A 24,796-nucleotide genomic window follows, 5' to 3' on the forward strand; every position below is an offset into this window, starting at 1 on the left:
CCGTCTAAGGGAAGGGTCGGCCATTAAAAGTGAAAGAGAGTTCATACTCTCTTCGTCACCAAAATTAAATCAAAAATTAAATCAAATTAATTCCAAAAACTTGCTAAGCTAATGATAAAGCTTCCTGAATAGCGAAGGCTAAACTCTAGAGCAAAAACATCACCAAATCGTGAGCAATAACTCCAGAATCAACAGCGTATCCATGTAGGTCTAGCCGGAGGCACGACAGAGGAAAAATTGAGGTGGTGTTGACAAGAAGTACTGGAGTACCTGACCACAGATGGCGCTGTGGTGTTCACCCCCACCTGTATAGCGATCGCTGGCGTATCCCGACCGTAGATTTCTGTCGGCAACAGAGTTGACAGCTACATGATTATCGGGTAAGATTAATATTGAAAAATGATTGTTCAGTAGGTTGAGGGCAGTGGCTCCTCAACTTCCAGATCTCTGCATTGATAGTTTTTTAACTCTATATGACTCCTTTAAAAATATTAGGCAATTCTTGATCTAAAATTTTACATTTGAGAAACACATCCAGGCTCTTTCTTCTTTAATTGCACAAAAAAACGGATTTTGAGCGAAGCGAAAAATCTATTTTTGGGTGAGATAGCCATGGCGTCCTGATGGAAGGTTCCTTTTTGGTAGCTTCCTTGGGTATAAGACTACTAAGATATTCCCAGAGAATTTAACCACAGGTTATCACAGAATTCTAACTTCTGGAGCGAGTATCTCAAAGGTTTCCCTTTAAGACATCGTAATACAACAGGGGAGGCGCATGTCTGAACGCGCCACATAGCTATCTTCACCCCGAACAGAGTTAATGCTTCGGTGTGTAAGGATTGAGAATAGCTGGGAGCCGTTCCACAGCTAATCTCACTCGTGGCTACTACTGATACTCGAGACGTAAACAAACGGACGCCATTGCTCTGATGACGTCACGCCCGTCTTCATCCTGAAGCCAGTTGCTGCCCATCACCATGATACAATTGTGTAGGGTGGGAACAAAACTGGACGAAGTAGTAGGGAGGGTCCATCAGGACGCCATGGCTATCTCACCCAAAAATAGATTTTTCGCTTCGCTCAAAATCCGTTTTTTGGGCTCAAGCCATGGCGTCCTGATGGAAGAGTACCAGAGAATCAATGTATCGTGGTAGATTTTCCCCCAGTATTAAGTGCCTAGGCATTGACAAAACAGCAAAGTAATCTTAGGTAAAGAACCATAGGAACGAAGTATCCTGCCCCCCTTGGCAGTGAAGTTCCCATGGGCTATGCCGACGTCAAAGTGGTATTGAAGGGCTATTCATCCTGACAGAAGAACTTGAAGAACTTAGAGATGAAGCGGAATGTTTGGTATTTGTATAGGAACATTCTGAATTAGACCAGTGGTGGTTGGGCACTGTGTATAGAGTTCATCTCTTGGTTATCAGAAGTAAGTACAGTGATACCTCGGTAGTCGAACGACTCTATACTCGAACAATTCGGAGTTCGACCAAAATTTTCGAGAAATTTTTGCTGCGGTGCTCGACCAAAAATTCGGTACTCGACCAGCCGAACACGTGACGACCGCATGGGCTTTGTGATGATCGCGCCATCTCGGCCACTCTCGCTTGTTCGGGAAGCATCAGTTCTCTCGAGAGCGTCACTCAGACAACGCGCGATCAGCATTCGTTGTGATTTAGTGATTTTCAGTGCTTTTAATTGCTTTTTTAGCTTTCATAATGAGTCCCAAGAAAGTAATGAGTGTTAAGGGGAAGGAGAAGAGGAAAACAGTGCGAACAACGATCGAGTTGAAGAAGGAAATTATAGCGAAATATGAGAATGGTGTACGAGTGTCCGATTTAGCGGTAGAATACGGAATGGCGAAGTCGACCATTTCTACGTTTTTAAAGCATAAAGAAATGATTAAGAAGGCGAATGTTGCAACGGGAGTTACGGCGGTAACTAAGCAAAGGCCACAAGTGATTGAGGAGATGGAAAAGTTGCTTTTAATATTTATTAAAGAAAAACAGTTGGCCGGGGAAAGTGTTAGTGAAGCGTTCATTTGTGAAAAAGCGTTGCATATCTATGAAGAATTAGTGAAGAAAAGTCCGAGTACCAGTGAAAGTGATTCATTTACATTTAAAGCGAGCAGGGGTTGGTTTGAAAAGTTTCGTAATAGAACAGGTATTCATCGTGTTACTAGGCATGGGGAGGCAGCTAGTTCGGATCAAATTGCAGCCGATAAATACGTGGGGGAATTCGATCGGTACATAAATGAACAAAATTTGATCGCACAACAAGTCTTTAATTGTGATGAGACTGGGTTATTTTGGAAGAAAATGCCAGCCAATACGTACATTACCAAGGACGAGACGAAGATGCCAGGTCACAAGCCAATGAAAGATAGGCTAACATTGTTGCTGTGTGCAAATGCAAGTGGCGATTGCAAGATCAAACCCTTGTTAGTGTACCACTCGGACAACCCCCGGGTGTTCAAACGAAATAATATTTGTAAAAGTGCACTACCAGTTATGTGGCGCTCGAACACTAAATCTTGGGTCACAAGACAATTCTTTACTGAGTGGATAAACGAAGTGTTTGCCCCCCAGGTTAAGGCTTACCTCATTGAAAAGAGCTTGCCAATGAAATGTCTTCTGGTTATGGACAATGCTCCTGCACATCCTCCAGGTCTCGAGGATGACTTGAAAGAAGAATACAGCTTTATCAAAATCAAATTCTTGCCCCCCAATACTACTCCCATACTCCAGCCCATGGACCAACAGGTCATTTCAAACTTCAAAAAACTCTATACCAAGGCCCTTTTCAGAAAGTGTTTTGAAGTGACCAGTGACACGAAGTTGACCCTAAAGGAATTCTGGAAGGAACACTTCAGCATCCTCAACTCTGTTAACATGATTGACCAAGCTTGGCGAGGTGTGACCTATAGGACATTGAACTCTGCCTGGCGTAAGCTGTGGCCATCATGTGTCACAGAGAGGGAGTTTGAAGGTTTCCAACCAGAGGCGGGTCCAAGCACTGCTACCCCTGTAATTTCTGATGACACTGATGTCGTTGAGGAAATTGTTGTCATGGGCAGGAGTTTGGGGCTTGAGGTCGACAAGGATGATATTGATGAGCTTGTAGAAAGCCATTCTACCGAGTTGACTGTGGAGGAATTGTTGCACCTGCAACAACAACAGCAGCAGGATCTGATTGTGGAGCAGGAATCTTCAGAAGAGGATGAGGTAAGGGAGGATGTTCCAAGTTCTCTCATCAATGAAATTTGTTCCAAGTGGGCAGATGTGCAGGCTTTTGCTGAAAAATACCACCCAGAAATTGCAGTAGCAAACCGGGCAGTGCATATGTTTAATGATAGTGTCATGTATCATTTTCGAAGAATACTGCAGAGGAGGAAGAAACAATTAACAATAGACCAGTTTTTCACAAAAGAAAAGAAAGCTGCTACATCAAAGCCTGTTTCTCCTCCAAAGAAGAGACAAAGAAGAGAAGAAACCCCTGAAATAGATCTGCCCACCCTTTCATTGGAGAGAGAAACAACTCCTGAAGGAGAACTACCCCGCCACATCATGGAAGGGGACTCTCCTTCCAAGCAGTAACCTCCCCCTTCCATCCTCTCCACATCCATCCCTGTATGCCATCGAACCGCTGCTCAAAGGTATGTTCACTACAGTACAGAAAATGGTTTAAAATTGTTTTATTTTAGTACAGTAAATGGTTTAAAATTGTTTTATAGGATTTTCTGACCAATTTCATACACATTTAGATAATTATTGTTGTTTAGGTACACGTTTTATTAATATTTTGGGCCTGTTCGAGTGCTTGGGAACGGAATAGAATATATACCATTATTTCTTATGGGGAAAAAAAATTCGGTACTCGAACAAATCGGAGGTCGAACACGGATCTCGAACGGATTATGGTCGAGTACCGAGGTATCACTGTATTCGTGTAGGAACCTTACTGAGACAGGGTGAATATAATTTAGGATTAGACATCTTAAATTCTTCATAACCATAAGAAAGGAGGAATAAATAAAACTATGACAGTATGTATTTCATAGTAAGTAGGAGCTGAAAGAGACGCATAAGTAATAAAATAGAAATTTTATTTCACAATGCAGAAATTAAATAATTTACAGCAAAAGTAAAGTTCATTTACAGTAATAATAATGTACATAGAAATAAAGGCTTGCTCTGGAATCTGAAAAGGAATTTCAGGATTAGTAGGTACTCGTTCTCGAGGAACGCAAGTCTTTAAATAACACATCATGCTCAAGGCATGCGGCACTTGTGTGACACTATGACATTTCACCTGGGATAAGAACAGTTATAAAAGCTCTAAGTGTTTTTAGACATCACTATGAATCGCTCGAGGGTCAACATAGGCACCCGAAGAGTTAGAGTCCCAAGTAACTCACTGTTCTACGCAGAGTTAGGTGCAGGTTTCATAACACTACCTGCGGCTACCACAAAATGTTTGACTTCGTGCACTTGTTTCGCGTAATGTTTAAAGAAAACTCGCGAGGACTTCCAGCCCGTAAAGTTTTTAAGGCTTTCAAAGTCCATGCTCTGAAAGAAGTTCAGAGAAGATGCCACTTTTCTAGGATCATGACCAGCGGGTGTACTGTTCGGATCCGCTCTGCGAATGAAGTAGGTGATTTTCTCTCTTAATTGTTTCAGTGACAGGTCGCTGCCCGATGTTTCTCCTTTGAAGAGTTGGCCTCCACCAAAGTTCGAAGTTCTGCGAAGATAGACCTTGAGACTCTCTACTGGACATAGAGAGACATCCTCCTTCAGGGGGCATATTCTCCAAGGGCCCCATCTTTTGGTGGGTAATTCGTTTTTAGCGAGAAACGTCGGATCAGGGGAGAGGGTCACTTCTCCTGAATCGGTAAACAGGATGTGTCCTTCTTCTCTTGATAATGCCACTATTTCGCTGACTCGAGCTCCCGAAGCGAGAGCAAATAAAAATATAACTTTCTGAGTCAGATCCTTGAGGGGGCATGAATCGTTGTCCAAGTTGGAGGCGAAATGGAGTACCTTGTCTAGTGACCAGGAGATCGGTTTCGGAGGGGGTGCTGGACGTAGGCGAGCACATGCTTTTGGTAATTTGTTAAAGATGTCGTTGGACAGATCAATTTGGAAAGCATATAGAATTGGTCTAGCCAAGGCCGATTTGCAGGTTGAAATCGTATTGGCTGCTAATCCTTGTCCATGAAGGTGAATGAAGAAGGACATACAGAAATCAATGGTGATTTCTTTAGGATTTTTTGCCTTGACAAAGGAGACCCATTTCCTCCAGGATGATTCATATTGCCGTCTCGTGAATTCGGTCTTGTATTCCTCTAGGAAGTCTAGACTTTTCTTCGAGATCCCAAACCTCTTCTTTGCGGCAAGGGAGAGAAAATCATGAGATGAAGGTCCTTGATTTTCGATGATGAAGCGAAGACAGTCGACTTCTGTACTTGTTGAGAGAGAACTGGGCCCGGGAGAGGGATCAGCTTGGGCTGCAGCTCCAGGACCAGGGGGTACCAATTGCTCCGGGGCCACTTGGGAGCCACTAGGGCCGCTGTCCCTTTGAAGGTTCTCAGTTTGGAGAGGACTTTCAACAGAAGGTTGGTGGGAGGGAACAGGTATATCTTGGACCACCTGTTCCAGTCCAGTGACATGGCGTCCACCGCTTCTGCTTTGGGGTCCTCGTACGGGGCTACGTACAGAGGAAGTTGATTGTTGTCGCTCGTTGCAAAGAGATCTATCTGAAGTTCTGGGACTTGGTGAGAGATGAAGGAGAACGATCTTGCGTCTAGAGACCATTCCGACTCTATCGGGTTTGTCCGAGATAGAGCATCCGCTGTCACATTGCGGAATCCTTGTAGGTGAACTGCAGACAGGTGCCACTTCTTCTTCTCCGCCAGACGGAAGATTGGGAGAAGCACCTGATTTATCTGGTGCGATCTTGAGCCTTGGCGATTGAGACAACGAACTACCACCGAGTTGTCTAGGGTTAGACGGATGTGGATCGAGGGCGGCGGGGATAACTTCTTCAGAGTTAGAAGGACCGCCATGGCCTCCAAGATGTTTATGTGGAACGTCTTGAATAGTGGAGACCAGGTACCTTGAGCCTGTTTCAGGTGGGAGTGACCTCCCCAACCTTCCAGTGAGGCATCCGTGTGGATGTTGAGTGATGGAGGAGGGTGTTGGAGAGGAATGGACCTTTTCAGGGCCTTTGCTTCCGACCACGGCTTTAGGAGGCGTCGTAGTCTGTTTGGAAGCCGTCTCTTGAGGTCTCTTCGAGCGATGGATGCCGAGCGTCTCCAGACTCCCGCGGCATCCTTTAGCTGTGCACGAAGCACTGGGTTTGTCACTGAGGCGAATTGTAGAGAGCCTAGAACTCGTTCCTGCTGTCGTCTTGAAATGCGTTTGGATTTCAGTAGTCGCTTGACAGACCCTGCTATTTCCTTCCTTTTCTTCTGGGGGATGGAAAGGCGGTGTGACTGAAGATTCCAGTGGATTCCCAACCACTGAAACTTCTGAGCTGGAGAGAGGCGAGATTTCTTCTCGTTGATCTTGAATCCCAGGTGTTCTAAGTACTGGGTAACTTCGTTGCAAGACTTTGCACACTCTTCGGGCGATGGAGCCCAGACTAGCCAATCGTCGAGGTAGGCCATCACCTGGACGTTTCTTAGGCGGAGCTGTTGTACTATGGCATCCGCCAGTTTTGTGAAGATCCGAGGGGCCACATTGAGGCCGAATGGCATGGCCCGGAAGGCGTAGCTTTTCCTTTGGAGTCGAAATCCTAGGTAGGAGGAAGCGTGATGGTTCATTGGAATGTGCCAATAGGCATCCGCCAGGTCTATAGAGACCGTGTAGGAACCTTGAGGCAGAAGGGTCCTTATTTGTTGAAGCGTCAGCATCTTGAATTTGTTGTTCTCTATGAACTTGTTGAGGGGGGATAAGTCCAGAATGACTCTGAGTTTGTCTGAGTCCTTCTTGGGAACACAAAACAGTCTCCCTTGGAACCTGGTGGACTTTACCTTCCTTATCACCTTCTTGTTCAAGAGGTCTAGAACATATTCTTCCAGAAGGGGGGTCGATTGCTGGAAGAACTGCTGGAAGATTGGGGGTGGTTGCGTCCAACTCCAGCCTAGACCGTTCTTGATGATGCTGTGTGCCCAGGGATCGAAGGTCCAATGATCCTGGAATTGGCGGAGTCTTCCTCCCACCGGAAGCACTTCATTGCTTCTGGTGTCCCGAGGACTTGTTGCCTCGGCCGCTAGCTCCCTTTCCTCCTCTACCTCTGGAGGGACGGCGAGATGCGTCTCTGCTTGCACCCCTGAACGAGCCTCTACCTTTGGCATGAAAGGTAGTGGATGGTTGCTCAAAGGCAGGGGTGAAGACCGGTGACTGTGACAACACCGGTTGGGGGACCAATTGAAAGGTCTGTTGTGGTTGGGCAACCACTTGGGAGGTAGCGGGTCCCGGAAACTGACGTCGTTGCTGACGTTGCTGGGGTTTTGGCTTCTGAGGTTTCCTCTTAGGCTGAGGTCCATCGTCCTGAGAGGGTTTCCTTTTCCTGGACATGCCCCACTTGTGGAGAAGGTTCCTATTCTCCGTGGCGGCTCTGTCAGTTATTTCCTTGACAAGGTCAGAAGGAAACAGGTGCTTTCCCCAGATGTTGGAGGAAATCAGCCTCCGGGGTTCGTGTTTCACGGTGGCACCGGCAAACACGAATTCACGACAGGCTCTTCGAGCCTTTATGAAGTGGTACAAGTCCTTCATTACTGTCAGTAAGTGGGATTTGGAGAGTACCATGTAGTGATCTGGTACTCTAGTGTCACAGGCCATCACTTCCAGTTGGACTTGATGAGAAAGAGATGCCGCAAGCCTCTCCTTCGTGTCTTGTTCCCGGCGAAGGAGGTGATCGTTGAGCTTAGGGAGGTCTTCATTAAACTGACGTCCGGCGACGTCAGGATCGAGCCTTCCCACGACGAAAGTATGCTGAACATCTTTCCAGTGTCAAGCGTCAGGGGGGGTCACGATGGAGAAGGGTCTGCACTCCTCCAGTGCAGGGCAGGGTTTCCCTTCTTCCGCCGCTTTAAGGCATGCAGCTAAGGCCTTTTCCAAGAAAGGAAGAACCGCAGTGTCAGGTGCAACGTACGTAGGATGCTTCTTGCTCAAAGCCGGAAGCTTAGAGCAGGTAAAGCCTCTACTCTTAAATGCGGAGGCTAGCATAGCCTGGGCCTTTGTGAGATCGAACACTATCTCTTCTTTAGGTTCGGTCTCTTCCTTCGAGGCAGGTTCGGAACGAAGCCGGACGTAACAGTCCGGGTAGGCCTCAAAGCTTGGGAAGAACTCCACATCTTCCAAAGGGACCGTGCCGATCTTATCACTAACAAAGATCCTGCCGGTCGCAATAACCATATGCTCTGCATACCTCCACGGGTTGGCATGAGAGCAAGCGGGGAGATCCTTGACCGAAATCTTCTTCGGTTCTCTGGATCCAATCATCGACCTGATGGACTCCTGGTTCTCCTTCAGCCTGTCGTCCATGACGGCTCTAATCAGCCGGATCAGTTCTTGGGTAGAAGAAGAAGGATCCGGAGTCGAGGAGGTAGACGGAATGGACATTTCCGTCGGTGTAGGAGTAGGAGGAGGGATGGACGAGGGAGCAGCTCCTAGCTCCGACTCGGTATACTCCACCTTGTCTTCGTCCTCTTCGGCTCCTTGAGCCATAAGCGTCTTCTCCGTGTCTTCCGAGACGTCTGAGATCTGTTCATCATCCTCGGAATCTAAACGACACTCGTGCATGGACTGAGCCATGACCACATCAGGTTCCACCGTAATTTGGACAGTGGGGATCACATCTTTTGGTACCACTGAGTCAGGGGAGGCCTTAGGGAACAATAGGGACCTCAGTTCTTCGGTGGCCAGGTACGGTCCAGTAGCATTTTTCTGAAAGCCACGCACCCACTTGCGCAGCTTTTCACGAGAAATGTCTCTAACCTCCGCTGAAGGAGGGTTATGGAAGGCCTCAACTAGGTGGGCCTGGCAGACCGTACAATCCAGTGGATTCCAAAACTTCAAATCCCCTTTCTTGTCTGCACAAGGGGCGTGAGTCCTGCAAGCCGTATGCCCGTAAAACTGCGGGCGTTTCACAGCGCAGAAGGCGAAGTCACACTTCATCTGCTCCTCCTGTGGAAGAAAGAGAAAATGAGTATGGGGGAGTCATAAGAATGGCTCTTAAACTAAGTTAATATTAATCATTAATTTTAACTTAAAGAAGGTGTGATGCATAGAGAATGAAAACAGTAAAGGAGAACATGCTCCATGCATCTCGCCCGGCTGGTTACCATAAGCTTGGTCCCTGGATAATCCAAATGACCGAGATCATTGGATATAGTTTCCTAGAATTCCAAGTATTTTGGAATTCCATGGAAAACCAAGGACAAGATTGGGATCGAATTCATTCGGTTCCCAGTTAAGAGCCAGAAGGCCTCATTTAAAGGGTAACTGCTTCTGGCAACCAGCCGTGCTAAGATGCACATAGCATGCTGGAATTAGAAGAATGCAAAGAGACAGCATGATCACTAATAGAGCAGTACTAGGTACTGATCTTAATAGCAGAAGCAGCTTATCTGTTTGCGATATAGGGCTATCATAGTCTTATGATAGCTACAGTAAGGGGGTGCAAGTATTCTTGACGCCTCCGGGGCATCCGGCAAGCCGCCGGCATGCCGGAGCTCGCTCCAGCATAGATTCTGGCATTAGGACAGACAATTTTCAAAAGTCAGTTAAATACCAGGATGGCGGCCGCCGGCACAACGGCGGCACGCCGGCAGGGAGCGGCGGCTCCGGCAGTCGGAGGATGCCAGGTTGGTGACTGGGATAAGGATGGTAAAGGCAGTATCGGGTTGCCGGCAGTATATGCTGGCACTCCGGTGATCGACCGGCAAGCGGACGACTAGATAGGAGTAGGAGAGCCGCCGGTAGTAGCCGGCGGCAGCCGGCAGTCCCTCGGTACACGGGGGGCTGGCGGCAAGGGTAGGGAAGTCACCAAGTAGGAGGCAGGTATTGCCGACAGTAGAGGCGGCAAGAGACCGGCACCCGGATAGATAGAGAGACAGGGGGGAGGGGGGAAGGGATGCAGGAAGTACCATCAGGGTTCCAGACATCCCTCCCCCTTCCTGAGGGGGTGTACCCATGATAGAGGCAGGCTCTAACATCCATGAGCAGGGGTCACTAGGGACCGGGAGCAAGGTAGCCCAAGGGAGGGCTAGGGAACACCCAAGAGGGGGGGGGGAGACTCCCATATGCAGAACTATACTAGTAACTAACCTTATAGGACACTATGAAGGTATATGTACCAGAGTGGACTGCACAAGGAAGCTCGGGTAGCCCTACTCTTCCACCCTAAGGAGGAGTTGTAGGACAGGGGACAGATGAGTATAAACTAACCTAAGCATAGGCTAGGCTATACAAGAGATAGGGGGGGAGGGAGAAGAGAGAAGTCTTCCCAGGAAGGGTTTCTGTACCAGAGCGGCCACTAAGGAAAGGGAGGACACTCCCTAACCTAAGATCAGGCTGATCGGCTAAAACGGTGCAAGAGTACAGTTTCAGCATGGAACAGAGAAACCTTCCTAACCCAACCTAGAACAGGGCTAAAAGTCCTGAACTAGGCAAGGAAGAAGACATATCGCTATCGCAGGAAAGTCATAGACTATCCTAGCCATAGAGGTAGGCTAGCCTAACCTCACTCTCGGACGCAGCCCTAAAGGGGGTTCATTCCTTTAGGGAGGACAGAGAGGCGATATATACTCTATTAGACAATTAATCCCTTTACTCAGAAAAGGGATCAAGGCTAAATAGAGGGAATGCCAAGGCAGGGGATGAAGGAAGCATATAGGGGTCCTAATATTAGGTTAGGCTAGAAAGAGTCACTGACTAGCCTATCCCCTATATGGTCCCTGAAGGCGAAAACATTTGCATCACTGTCAAAAGTATTGTAAAATAATAATGCCACTATCTTCATAACTCAGTCTAGGATCACTAATAAATCATGCATGAACACTTGTATGTAGGCTCCTGGCCTGGGGGCTATAGTAGCCGACTGGTATGAGGTCAATCGATGACCGATAAAAAGCGTCTAAACACGATATAAAAGTTCCTAGCTATGAAGACTAAATAAACTAATGTATTCGATTAGTATATAATGCCGGAAACGTTGTTGTGGCTAACTAAATAAGACATGCATAACAACAACGACGCCATAAAATGGCGGGTCCGGTAGAGGCACAGCTCTGCCACAAAACATCAAATATTTCGAAAAGTAATATTTACTTTACGGCCAGAGCTTAATTAAACAATACTGGAACCTTGTACTCAACTTTCCAGAAGAAGGCGAGGCTGAAGGTAACGACATAGCGAAGATGCAAAGCGATAAAGATAACACAGGGAAAATCCGTCTAAGTAGGGCAGCTACTAAACAAAGGATGAAGACGGGCGTGACGTCATCAGAGCAATGGCGTCCGTTTGTTTACGTCTCGAGTATCAGTAGTAGCCACGAGTGAGATTAGCTGTGGAACGGCTCCCAGCTATTCTCAATCCTTACACACCGAAGCATTAACTCTGTTCGGGGTGAAGATAGCTATGTGGCGCGTTCAGACATGCGCGTCCCCTGTTGTATTACGATGTCTTAAAGGGAAACCTTTGAGATACTCGCTCCAGAAGTTAGAATTCTGTGATAACCTGTGGTTAAATTCTCTGGGAATATCTTAGTAGTCTTATACCCAAGGAAGCTACCAAAAAGGAACCTTCCATCAGGACGCCATGGCTTGAGCCCAAAAATAGGCTTATTAAGGAAGCCTTTCAAGATTTTTAGTGATCAATTTATTTTGGAGAACCGTTTTAATTATTTCATTCTGCCTTTTTTTGAGTATTATTCTCCTGTCTGATCTTCAGCTGCTGACTCTCCTCTTAATAGCTGAACAAGAACTTGCAGTCTAATAAATTTCTTATCCCTGATATTAATCTCTGGGACTGTCATATAGTCAGTTCTTCATGCATGTTGCAACAGATTTTTCATAATTCTGACCATCCTCCGCAATCAGATCTACCAAGCTGTGCCATCCTGTACAAAGTACAGTACAGTACTATAGTCAATTTCTTTTAGCGAAGCATATTTGCATCGACTGGCAGGGGTGCCCTTTTAGCTCAGAAAAGTTTCCTGATCGCTGATTGGTTGGACAAGATAATTCTAACCAATCAGCGATCAGGAAACTTTTCCGAGCTAAAGGGGAACCCCAGTGAGTCAGTGCAAATATACCGCGCTAAAGGAAATGGATCATAGGCATCAAGTTGACTCTAACAGTCATAACTTTTCCATCATAAGGCTTAATACTACACAATATTCTGGTACAGTAGTTTTATTCCAGTTCCAGCTGTGACCAGATTGTGGAATGATCTTCCTAATCGGGCAGTTGAATCAGTGGAACTTCAGAAGTTCAACCTTGCAGCAAATGTTTTTTTTTTTTTTATATTGAACAGGCTGACATAAGTCTCTCCTAATAGTTTATATATGACAAATCAATTTTAACATTGTTACTGATCTCAAGGTATTTTATATTAATCATTCGTTACTTCTCAAGCAGTTTATTTATTCCCTTACTTTCCTTTCGTAGCTGGGCTATTTTTCTTTGTTGGAACCTTACGCTTATAGCATCCTGCTTTTCCAACTAGGGTTGTAGCTTAACTGGTAATAATAATAATAGTAGCAGCACAGCAAACCACAGCACAATAACAGATATCCAATCTTTAACTTCTTCCATTGATATCCCTCAGAAACAACTGTCTGCAAGATCACTTACTCAATCTAAAAGAAAATCAAAAGAGCAACGAAAATTGCACCTGAAGGTAACAAGATTGGCTAGGGCATCAGCCATCGACTAAGATACTACCGCTAGAGAATTATTTGGTCCTTTGACTGGCCAGATAGAACTACATTGGATCCCTCTCTCTAGTTACAGCTAATTTCGTCTATGACTACGCATACATCAAATAGTCTGGCGTATTCTTTCCACATTCTCCTCTGTCCTCATATACCTGACAACACTGAGATTACCAAAAACTATTCGTTGCTCAATGTGTTAACTAGTGCAATGTAATTGTTAAATGGCTACTTTCCTCTTGGTAAGGGTAGAAGAGACTCTTTAGCTATGGTAAGCAGCTCTTCTAAGAGGACAATACTCTAAAATCAAACCCTTGTTCTCAAGTCTCATGTAGTGCCATGGCCTTGGATTATAGTTTTCTTGCTCGAGGGTACAGTCGGGTACGCTGTTCTATTTTATTTCTCTTCATCTAATTTTTTTGAAGTTTTTATAGTTTATAAATAAAAGATCTAATTTATTGTTGATACTGTTGTTAAAATATTTCATTTTGATTGTTTATTACTAGTCTTTCAGTTTATGTATTTCCTTGTTTCCTTTACTCACTGGGCTATTTTTCCCAGTTGGAGCCCTTGGGCTCCAAGCATCTTGCTTTTCTAACTAGGGTTGTATCTTAGCTTGTAATAATAATAATAATAATAATAATAATAATAAAATAATAATAATAATAAAAATAATAATCATACTGTCCCCCAGCCAAAATTAAAAGTGAGGTTTGCTCTGTTAGGTGGATGGGGCCTACCTACCACCCAACAGACAACCATCGTTTACCATACTAAAAGTTTAATGGCCATTTCCAGTTTTCCTGAAGTCACTCTCCTATTAATGGTCAATGGTTTTTATTATGTGTCGGAACAGCTACAAATCAAAAGTGTACTGTAATTGGTTACAGTATTGTAGAATAAAGCAAGTCAACCTTTGCATCTTAAGAAACAATTATATTCTAGAAGCATTTCTTTATTTAAACATTTCCTTAAACCATCCTAAAAAATAATGGGTTATCTGGACTTATGTTAATAAAACTGGTTATCATTAATGAACCTTAATTCCATTCTACTTCATTACAAAAGGAAAATCTTACCTGCTAAAAATGCTGTGATAGTAAATATAATTCTTTGCACTTAGAATAGTTAGGGTCCTAGTGCACCTTACCTGAAATTAGTCCCAAAGTTGGCCATGACTGCATGAGGAAGGACAGGTTTGCTTTAATACCATAAGTCAGCCACCTTGGCTTAATTAGATCAATCTCACTGTAGTGGGCTGCAAAGTTAGAGAGTTAAGTGTGTGAAATGTTGTCTCAGGAGATGGGAAAAGCAACAGCTGCAGCTCTAAGTTTATAAGTACTATTAATAAACATACACACCTGATGTAACTTGTCACTACATGCAACACATTTAACAAGCAGAGGAATGAAACCAAACATTACTATAGAAAGAATATTCTAAAAGACTAAGAATTCAAGAGTAGCCTATATAGAATACAGTGGGAGCAATCAAAACATATTTTCACCTTCATTAGTTCTGCAAACACATGCATATGATAAACTTATTAGGGAGGTCTATACAGCAAAATAAAAAAGATCACAGTACCTGAAATAATTTTGTTGAAGTACTTAAGACTTTTATTAGGTTTGCATTTTTTTTACCTTAAACACTAACTGCAAAGCCAAAAGATTTTAATTTGATAAGGGCCAGATGATTATCTAAAGGCCTAAGAATGATTCAAATATGCTTAATTCATAATATTCAAAGAAAATATCTCAGAACCTTAAACTCTATGCTTAGTATGTATAATGTTGTAAATAACATCAAATCACTTAACAAATGGATAAATCTGTCACTGGAGGCAAAAGGCAATTAAAAAGAATTATACAGTACTTTATTTTTTAAAATTGTTTACTACATCCTCACCCCTTTTGTGATGAACAATTAAGGAATTAGAGTTGATTCTTGACAGTCATAATACAGTATTGTATCTCAAATTATTCTGACAAAACTATGCCCCTTATTTTGCAATGATTCATTCAGGAAACCTCTGTTTTCACAATGACCATATAACTGCTTGGTTTGGTAGTCCATCAAAAGCAATCTTAATATCCACAACCTTCATGACTTATTGTACATGTACAAGTAAATTCATATTTCCTTATCTGAAACTAAACTTTCATGGATGTGTCAGTGATAAACATATACAGGTACTCTATTTGTACAACAGTTTTAAAAGTACAGTACATACCATTAAAGCACCTGTTCAACTAACCTTTAGACATTTTCTTATTATATTCACATTGAATTTCCTCATTACAGCTATGCACTTGACGTGCAAAAGTTACTTCAGAAAATTAACAATAACGACTGATAAATTATAAATACAGTAAGCCTTCAGTTAATACCCTCCCTTTGTTAATATATTGTACATCAATAAAATCTCAAATGTTTTAATTACTTTGTACAGTATCCTTGCAAATCATACTAACATGAGACCTTTAATATGATTATGACTTCAACAAAGCTGGAATAGCCCTTCAAATTTTGAACAAGGTACCATAACATTCATTTTGACCTTAACCTATCACTGGCAAGGGGGTTAAGGTGGGCTGTGTAGCTTAAAGGTCTAAATCTGTAGGGTTAGAAACAATCCAAGGCACTATGATCGCAACATGACTTGTTCAGTTGCTACGAGGATACTGTTTTCCACTGGCCTGCGAGTAAACTGCCGTGGATAGTGGATAGTGAAAGTTGTCTATCGTATCAAACTCCTGCCTTTATAACTAGTGCCACTGACAAGTTCTTCTTGAAGGTTAAGGTAGATCTATATGTACCTGACTTCGTCAACTCGAAATGGGATGGTACTTCCAGAATCTCACTGGATCAGCACAGCAGAAGGTATATGAATAAGTTGAATCAATAATCTTGAATATCATTATCTATAACCCCTTGGTAAGGGAATCCAAGATTTCTAATAAGTGTCACCATGCCCTCATAAGACGGAGTCCTTCTCCACCCGACTAACATGAGATTGGAGTTGTGCCAGGTTAGAAGTTGGTTCTTGGACACAAACAAGGGAGAGGAAGGACTACCTTCATTGAAAATTATTTGCGACATACATGTCATGCAATATGCTTTTTGTAATGCCTTGGCCATGGCTACAGGAGTGTTCACTTGAGAGACCTCAGAGCTCAAGTAACACCTCTAAAGCGTTTGCATTCCTGAAGTGGAAAGACTGTTCAAGGCTACTCCTGGGCCCAGGGTAATATTTTAATGGGGAAAAATAAAAATTCTTCAGTCTGATGTCTGGCTACAGACTGCATGACAGCCTTGTCCAGCAGAGAATGACTGGAGCTTCCTCAGCAATGGAAGTAAAGGACAACCTTAATTTACTGCAGAGAGGCTTTATCCTATGAAAAATCACCTCTACCGTGTCACTAATAGAAGATGGGCAGTTCTATCACCATGTACTGTACAGGGGCATCAGAAAATCCAGATGACACCAGAGAGTGGCACCTGGGAGCTGTAAAGGAAGCCTGAAACCAAAATTGTCCATAGACTAAGATAGGTATGTCTGGTAAATGTAAGGAGAGGCTAAGTTATCTAGGGTAACTGGTGTGTTGGAAGATGACCCAAATGTTCCCAACTTCTTTGGATTGAGAGAGCAGCTTACTGGCAGATGTTCTAAAACTTTCATTCTGAATCAATTGGAAGGTGAATGGGTCTTTTAATGGTGATACCTTTCCTACATGCACATAAGTAAGGCGTCACTGATCCTATTCTGGGACCTTAGTGATTGAGCATATCTAGCAAAACCTTCCTCTAATTGGAATGGATCTTGAGCGCAACCCTCACTTCATCAGCTGCCCAGGTTCTACCTGCCTGTCTAACTGCAGTAGGTCTGCAGTACAGAACACCTTTGCCTGTGGATGCAAGTCACAAAGGTGTTGTTGTTCTTCAATGCTACCTGGTGACTTATCAAAACCTGTTGAGAAGATAGAAGTGCATTGCTTGGACTTCCATGTGAGCATAATCTGGTCTCTATGGCTGTTTAGCCATGAAACTCGATTACAGAATGAATACAATTTTCTGACTATGAAAAACAGAGGTCAACTGTCTGTCCTAGAATATTGCCCCCTAAGAGAAACAGGACAAGAAAATATATGAGAAAACACCAGAGGAGAATCTGAAATGAGTAGCTCCCAGAAAGGCGAGCATGAACGCTCGAAGTGATAGGTAGTCTGAAGCTCTGCTTCTGAACTGAAAACAAAAGCACAGAGGATGAAGTGATTAATGGACCATCATTGAGTGTGAGAAGGCCAGCAGACCGTAAGGTACTTGCCATTTCTTTGATAGCATACCATACGTTACTGCCCCGTTCCTCTCATGGCAGACCATATGGTACTTGCCATCTTCTTTTTGAAACAAGAAGGTCAGTTACCAGTACAGTACTTGACTTTTCCTTATATAAGTAGACCATAAAGACCAGGAAAACAATTAAGACCACTTCAAGCAAATTCTTCTCCATCGTGTTCCTTCAAAATCAAAAGGCCCATTGATTAGGGCTGTGGTATTTGGGGATGCCAAGCTTTGTATCTAAGTCAAAGTAATGCACAGTACAGTATATGACTTCTATCCAATCAAAGGTGTAATAAGATGCTGCTGGACTGATTCTGGAAGCAGCATTTCTGGGAAGGGTCTTTAAGCTAGAGAACAAAATAAACCCATGCCTGAGTCTTACATCAGATCCCTTTATCATCACTGCTATCACTAGTGATGAAGTCGCTGAAGTATCTTGGAAATGAGCTGAGGTAGGAAAGAAACAATGAGGGGTACCAGCATCCTGACCAATAGTACTTATCTTCGGCCTTGCATGAGACCTAGTGCTATTAGCAGGAGTATGAGCTCCCATACCTAATACCAAAACTCCACATGGGACTAAGTGTTGGTATACTGTACTGTACTGTACTGTACTGTACTGTACTGTAGTACTACTCCTCCCACAAACCATGCAGAGGGATTGGTCAATGTCTCGTTAGACTTGACCCAATCATTATCCTGTGCTTCGGTGACTTCTCCCTTTGGTTTGGGTATAACTTTCCCTCCCTGTGAAGGCACTCACTGCTTCTCACTCTCCTGAAAAGTAAGAGAAAAGTCGAGCATTCAGGAAATATAAAGAAGGGCTGCAACCTTTATCTTACCGGTGGTGTGTATCCGTTCTCGTAGGAACCAAGCACAGGTAACAGGAACTAGTGAGTGTGTTTGTTCTTATGAGAACTGAGCACCTGGAACTAGTGCATGTGCTTAGTCTCATAAGAACCGAGCATCAGAAGCTAGTGGGTCAGATTGTTCTTGTGAGAACCAAACACCAGGAGCTAGTGCGTGTGCTCACTTTCGTGGGAGCCAAGCATGTGCTTGCTCTTGTGAGAACCAAGCACAGGTGCCAGGTGTGTGAGTTCCTGGTACCACACTGTTTTTCTTACTGTATTAAGGCAAGAGTCACAGATTTGAGACTCTTATCGATCAGTCCTCCTTGACTTCTTCAATGACATCGTCTTAATCTTTCATTAGATATCCCTTACTCCCCTTGGACACTCGCCAGTCAGTCTACGAGCAGAAAGTGGCTATTGAATGCCTGACCTTAGCTGGGGAGGATTCTTTGCTAGCCCGATGTGGCATCCCAATGCATATATAAGTGCTGGAATCGGACTGGGAATTCACCTGTTCCAACCCCTAACACGTGACCTAGTCAGACGATCTCAGTGTCTGGGAAAACTAAAGTCACGGATCTGTCTCTAAGTTTGGAAAGATCTAGGTCAAGGAAGCAACACCAACAATAAGGCTGATCATGAAAAATTTTGTCAAGAGACAGGAAAGAGCACACACAGACCAGCAGTATTCTTGCTCAGTTTCATATGAGACCGATCATTGGTAGTAGGAGTGTGAGCTCCTGTATCTCATACCAAAAACCCCACCTGGGGTTGGATTTTGTTACAGGTCTGCTCCTACTATGAAACCAAGCAGAGGAATCAGATGAAGTCTCACAAGACTGTCAGATCAGTTGTTCTGTACTTGAGTGATGTCAACTTCCTCTTTTTCGAGGTGGTATGAGCACTGGGAAGGAACAGATAAACTGCAGTACAGTAGCTGCCTCATGACTCAAAGGGTCACCTGAAAAATTAGGTTAAATTCCTGATTGTGCAGGTACTGATAGCATGATTAGCAATCGAGGCTATTGATTGCATGATTCCTGATAGCATAATTCGCATTTGGAGACAGCACGATTCCTGATAAAATAATTTGTGATTGCAGTTAACATCGCAGTTACCAAGTGCCCGATTTCCTGACTGGGGCTGCCGATCGTATGGTTACCAACCAAGGCGATCAACCATATAGTTCCCAATCGCATAAGCGACTGACACCCATTGGAAATGATGATCGTGGAGAACCAGAGTGAGGAAACTTGTCCTGCCAGGAGAAAACAGCAATGTTTCCATGCAGTCAAAACATGAAAGGAAAAAACAAGAGAACTCTGTGCTTGTGAATGGAAGACCTCATAGCCTGAACAAGCTATGACAACAACCATAGGTTTCTTTTCCACCGGTATCGTTTACTAAGAATGGTAAACTGAAGCAGATGCCAGAGTTATGAGACTTGAAAGTCAAGGTCGCAAAGTGTCCAATCACGTTAAGTCAAACAAATGCGGTGAATACGGGAACTACGTACCAAAACACTTTCTCAGGACGTACTCTCCCTCCCACAGCTCTACTACTTTTGTCTTACACACGTGTGCCTGCTTCGCCAATTTGAAGAGGGGTTGCTAGTTGATGTACTGCTGCAGTGTTGTCGCTCATCAACACTTCTCAGTGCCCTATCAAACATTAGAAAGATAGCAGAGCTAGGAGCGCCACTCGCATCTCCGACAGGTTGATGTACAGACTCCTTTCATCTTTGGATTTCAGTCCTAAGGTGATCATGTTCCTATTGTGTATTCCCTAACCCTCCTTGGATGTGTTTGCGAACAGCAGCATTTCTGGAGGTGGGTAGTTGAATGGGACTTCCTTGGTGAGATTTTCATCATTCAGCCCCTTGTTCTGCTGGAACTTGAAGGTAATGTGGATCAGGGGGATGCTGACCAGAGTTGGTTGAGACAACATTGAAGGATCCTTTGGAGACATCTGTAGGCACAAGTTTTTCCGCCGACAAAAGATGTTCCAGATAATGTTGCCAGTGCTGTGCCACGAGTTGTTGAACAGTCAGGAATAATTGCGTGACCTTTCTGAGTCTGACGATTCAATCATCTGATGTGAAGACTCTCACAGCTGCCTTAACTTTCAATATTCCCAGATGCTCCATCTGTCTCTAGGGCCAGAGATTCAACTTCTGCAGATTAAACATGATACTGAGATTACTGTATTTATATTTTGGATCAACTGTATTCTCGAGAACGACAGGTTCAACCAATTGTTGAGATATCCCAACTAGCAAATCCAGTTTGAGTGGGCCCAAACTGACACCATAGTGAACTCTGGAGGAATGGCCAACAGTCCAAAGAACAGGACTTTGAACAGCTACTCAACTCTCTAAAATGAAGCAGAGGTACTTTCTGCCAAAGTGATAGATCAGTATTTGAAAATATGCCTCCCTGAGATCAACAAAGAGCATGAAGTCTCTCTTTCTGATGGTTGCATGAACTGTACATGCCATCACCTTCTTGAACTGAGTTTGAAAACAAACTTGTCCAGTGGAGAGAGATCAATGATGGGTCAACATCCTCCAGTCAGCCTTTCCACAAGGAAAATTCTGCTGTAGAAGCCATCTCAGAAAACGTCTAGTGCATTATCATCACCTTCAGTACTTCATTTGTGATCATAAGGGCTTCTGGCAATTCCAGAGGGTACGTTAGGAACATCATTGGCAAACGAGTGTGGGGAGAACATGAGCTGATAAAAAGAAGGCTTGACAAGCCTTCCCCCACTCAAGGCAGCGATAAGAGGGGGTCTGCCGATCTCAGCAATCTATTTCCCTTCCTTCTTCTACTGCTGCCCTTACTGGCATGACCAGCTTAGGGGAATAACGGTGGAGCAAGGTCCCCACCCTTCCTTGAGGTAGAGGGTCCTGAAGCTGCAGACCATGAGCTCAAATGTCAGCTTCTTTGCTTGTTTACTGGGCTGAGAGGAAAATCTCTCAGAGCAGTTCACCTGGAAAAAGCAGAGGTCCTTGAAGGTTAGTGCATTGGGGATAAGGGAGTTCTGACTCTCCTTTCTCCACTTGTCGACAGAATTTCTGATATCCTCCAGTGGGAAGAGTATCAAGATGTCTAGAATCAGGGGTTCCTAAAGCAGAGAGCTGCATCTTGTGCCAACTGACTGGAAAAGCATGCTACTGCTACATCTCGCCTCTTTAACACTCAGTTAGTCTACTGGTTGGTCAACTGATGCACCAGGTAGGTGACCACCTTTGCCCCTGACAGAACGAGGTCAGTGAACTTCTCTTTCTCCTCAAGATATGACAGATCTCAATATGAAGCAAAGTATGCTACCACTCCAGACCAGTGGTCGATCCAGCTTGTAGCTTACAGGCTGACCACAGCAGTAGCTTCTTTGGCTATAAACTCAAGGGCTGAGAATCAAGTGCTCTCATACTTGAGTCAGTCCAGTGGTGCATGTCATTAAAGACATCATTGTTGGATCAATTGGAAAAGGTGAAGGTACTACCTCATAGGGCATATAAAACCTCTAATGTCGAGAAAGGGCTGGAGGTATGACATTGGTGGAATGGCTCAACTGAAGTGAATTCTTAGGTCCAGTGACCTGAGAATTCACTCTGACCAACGCATCCCATGCAAGCACAGACCACAAAAGCACGAGGGTATGTCTGGAATATTGTAGGGCACCATACCTCCGATAAATATCCATCATCCCACCTTCCCCCCTTTGATAGGTTCTATGGAGGCCTCTCCAAGGTCGCTCATTTCTCTAACAATGGATAAGACCTTGAGGAAAGTTGATTCTGACTCACATCAGGAGGAAGGGAACTTTTCTCATCTGAGAATCCTCTCCTTTCCCGTCGAGGTAGGGCTCAACTGGAACACGAGTGGATTCCTCCTTCCCCTTCGAGTGTTCTCTCACTAGACCAAGGACTGCACCTTGTCTATGTTGAACTCCATCGAGGAAGAAGGGATAGCAGATTGTCATTTGGAATCTGTAGCCTTTTTGCCCTGTGCTCTCATAGCCTCTAAGATCGAGGAAACACAAGGTCTCTGAAGGCCATGAAGGTGAATGAGACACTGAACAATCCGAGCAAACAGAATGTCTCCGATTAGATGAAGGGCAATGACATGAATTTCCTTTACGAGAGGAATATTCTCTCTGCTCCATCATCCTACCTTCCAACCTTTGATAGGTTCTATGGAGGCCTCTCCAAGATTGCTCAACTCCCTAACGATGGATAAGACCTTGAGGAAAGTTGATTCTGACTCATGTCAGGAAGAAGGGAACTTTTCTCATCTGAGAATACTCTCCTCTCCCATGGAGGAAGGGCTCAACAACAACAAGAGTGGATTCCTCCTTTACCCTTCGAATGTTTTCTCTCTAGACCGAGGACAGCACTTTGTCTATGTTGTACTCCATCGAGGAAGAAGGGATAGAGGATTGTCATTTGGAATCTGTAGCCTTTTAATCCTGTGCTCTCATAGACTCTAAGATTGAGGGAACACAAGGTCTCTGATGACCGTGAAGGTGAATGAAACATGGAACAAGCCAAGCACACAGAATGTCTCCAATTAGATGAAGGGCTATGACATGAATTTCATTTACGAGAGGAAAATTCTCTCTGCTCCAGAGAGGGTTGAGGAACCTTCTCGGATGTCTCCTGTTTCTTGTCCTTATCATGCCAATTCATAGGAAAGTCACACCGAGAGGAATCATCTCTACGCCTAGTGGTGTTAATAGAGACAGAACGGTTCAGTCCCAAAGACATGCCATGTGACTGAAACCGGTCTCAGGCAATTGGTCGATTCTTAAGAGTCAGGATTAGCCTGAGACTTCCAGTGATCGAAAATAACAGGTGACGTCCCTATGAAGAAATCACAATCCTTTGAAAACAAAGGATTTTTTACTGTATTTTGTCTTATGGCTAGACAAAGAGAGGAATCGCCTAATCTGCAATAAATCCATCTAGCCTGAAGAGAGTGCGAATGTGTGGACTGAGTTAATAAACTTGGCCTTTAGAGATCGTGATTTTGATGATTTACTGCTCAATTGTTCACGATTTGACGATTGTGAACATTTGACATGTTTAGTACAAAACATTTATCTTCAAACAAACGCATACGAGCCAAGGATCGTGTATAACCTGGAGAAAGCGATCTAGGTACCGATTGTATGCAAGTATAATGTCTAGCCTTCGTAAGAGAAAGTGTGCTCACCCAATCATGGCACTGATGGGGTACGCTGGAGTAATCATACTCATGGAGACAATTTTGCACATGGATTGCATACACCAGGTGACACACAAGGTAATTGTGTACATGGTGAAGCATGATGAGAAGATCTCATCTCATTAGAGATTATTATACTGAGCAGCCAGTTGTGTTCACTTCGTTAAAAGCTTAATGGTCGTTCCAGCTTTGTTGAAATCATACTCCTCTTAAAGGTCAAAGGTTTGTATTACATATACTGTAGCTACAAACCTGAGTTTTTCCCCACTGTTTTACACCCTAATTATCATGAAAACTGAGTTATATAATAAAACTATGGGTTTTAATCAATAATAATGCTAAAAAATTAGGAGGAGAATGACAGTTGAAAACGTTTGATTCATGTATTTGCTATAAAATTACAGTATCATAGTTTTGCCTCTGCTGTTTACATTTAAAGATTGCAAATAAATCTTAGAGCCTTTGTATAATGAGGGACATAACTTCAACCGTGCATGGAATGCCACATAATCTAACATACAAGCCATTTCCTTACCTATTTACATGATAGGGGAGTGACCCTTAAACTATCGTATTCTTAGGTATAACGATGGAAATAAGGGCGATACTGTAAGGGGCATGGCCGTTATCATACATGCACCCCCCAAAAAATATTTTCACTATAATATTTCTATCAACGATATTCACTTAAAAGTTGCCAAGAAACAATTTTATCATACTTTTCACAATACCAAACTGTTTATCTTTTTAAAATTGCAACAAACAACCCATGACTAGTTTTGCCTCTGCTAGACTAGGCCTACTACAAAATGAAGGTATATAAGGCTATCTGTTTTGCCAACAGTTTTGGAATACAGGATGGTACAGTAAGCCAAAAATAAGTCTAACTAGCATAGATATTCCTATATCGATATCATCCCACTTACAGCCCATTAAGAAATAGATATCTATTGATATTTAGGGGTGTATGTATGATAGCGGCCACCTGTATGTATTACTATGGCTAACATAGAATACGGCAGTCTATAGGGGGTCGAAGGGGGGCATTAGCGCCCCCCCCCCCCCCCCCCGTTAGATACGTAGGTAAGGACACGGTTTGTAGGTTAGGTTAGGGGGGGAAATTTAGGTTAATTGATGTCCATTTTTAATCAATGCATAGGGAACTGGCCGCTGATATACATAGGCTCCGACATTTATTTTAATGTTGTTACTGTTCTTGAAATATTCTATTTTCCCTTATTTCCTTTCCTCACTGAGCTATTTTCCCTGTTGAAGCCCCTAAGCTTACAGCATCCTCCATTTCCAACTACAGTTGTAGCTTAGCAAGTAATAAAAATAATAATACGGCTCGAGGTAAGAATGGCAAGTTCATCCGTGCCAAGATTCTTGGACAGGATGTGCTGTACTTTGCCAGCGGTATTTTCACAT

General features: G+C 43.7%; 1 protein-coding gene across 4 annotated transcripts in view; it reads right to left on the reverse strand.

The window, feature by feature from the left end:
* The window catches only part of LOC137630524 (SCY1-like protein 2), a 332,551-nt gene that overhangs the window by 106,943 nt on the left and 200,812 nt on the right, over positions 1-24,796 (reverse strand). For 2 of the 4 annotated variants that reach the window (XM_068362041.1, XM_068362040.1), the window contains exon 2: positions 14,093-14,200. The exons of the other annotated variants lie outside the window; for them this stretch is intronic. In XM_068362041.1, coding sequence (XP_068218142.1) covers positions 14,093-14,118 — 26 coding nt within the window. In that variant the 5' untranslated portion in view covers positions 14,119-14,200. The remainder of the gene's footprint in view (positions 1-14,092; positions 14,201-24,796) is intronic. 4 annotated transcript variants of the gene reach the window in all.

The sequence above is a fragment of the Palaemon carinicauda genome, chromosome 38 (genome assembly GCF_036898095.1).
Source record: "Palaemon carinicauda isolate YSFRI2023 chromosome 38, ASM3689809v2, whole genome shotgun sequence".
Classification (NCBI taxonomy): domain Eukaryota; kingdom Metazoa; phylum Arthropoda; class Malacostraca; order Decapoda; family Palaemonidae; genus Palaemon; species Palaemon carinicauda.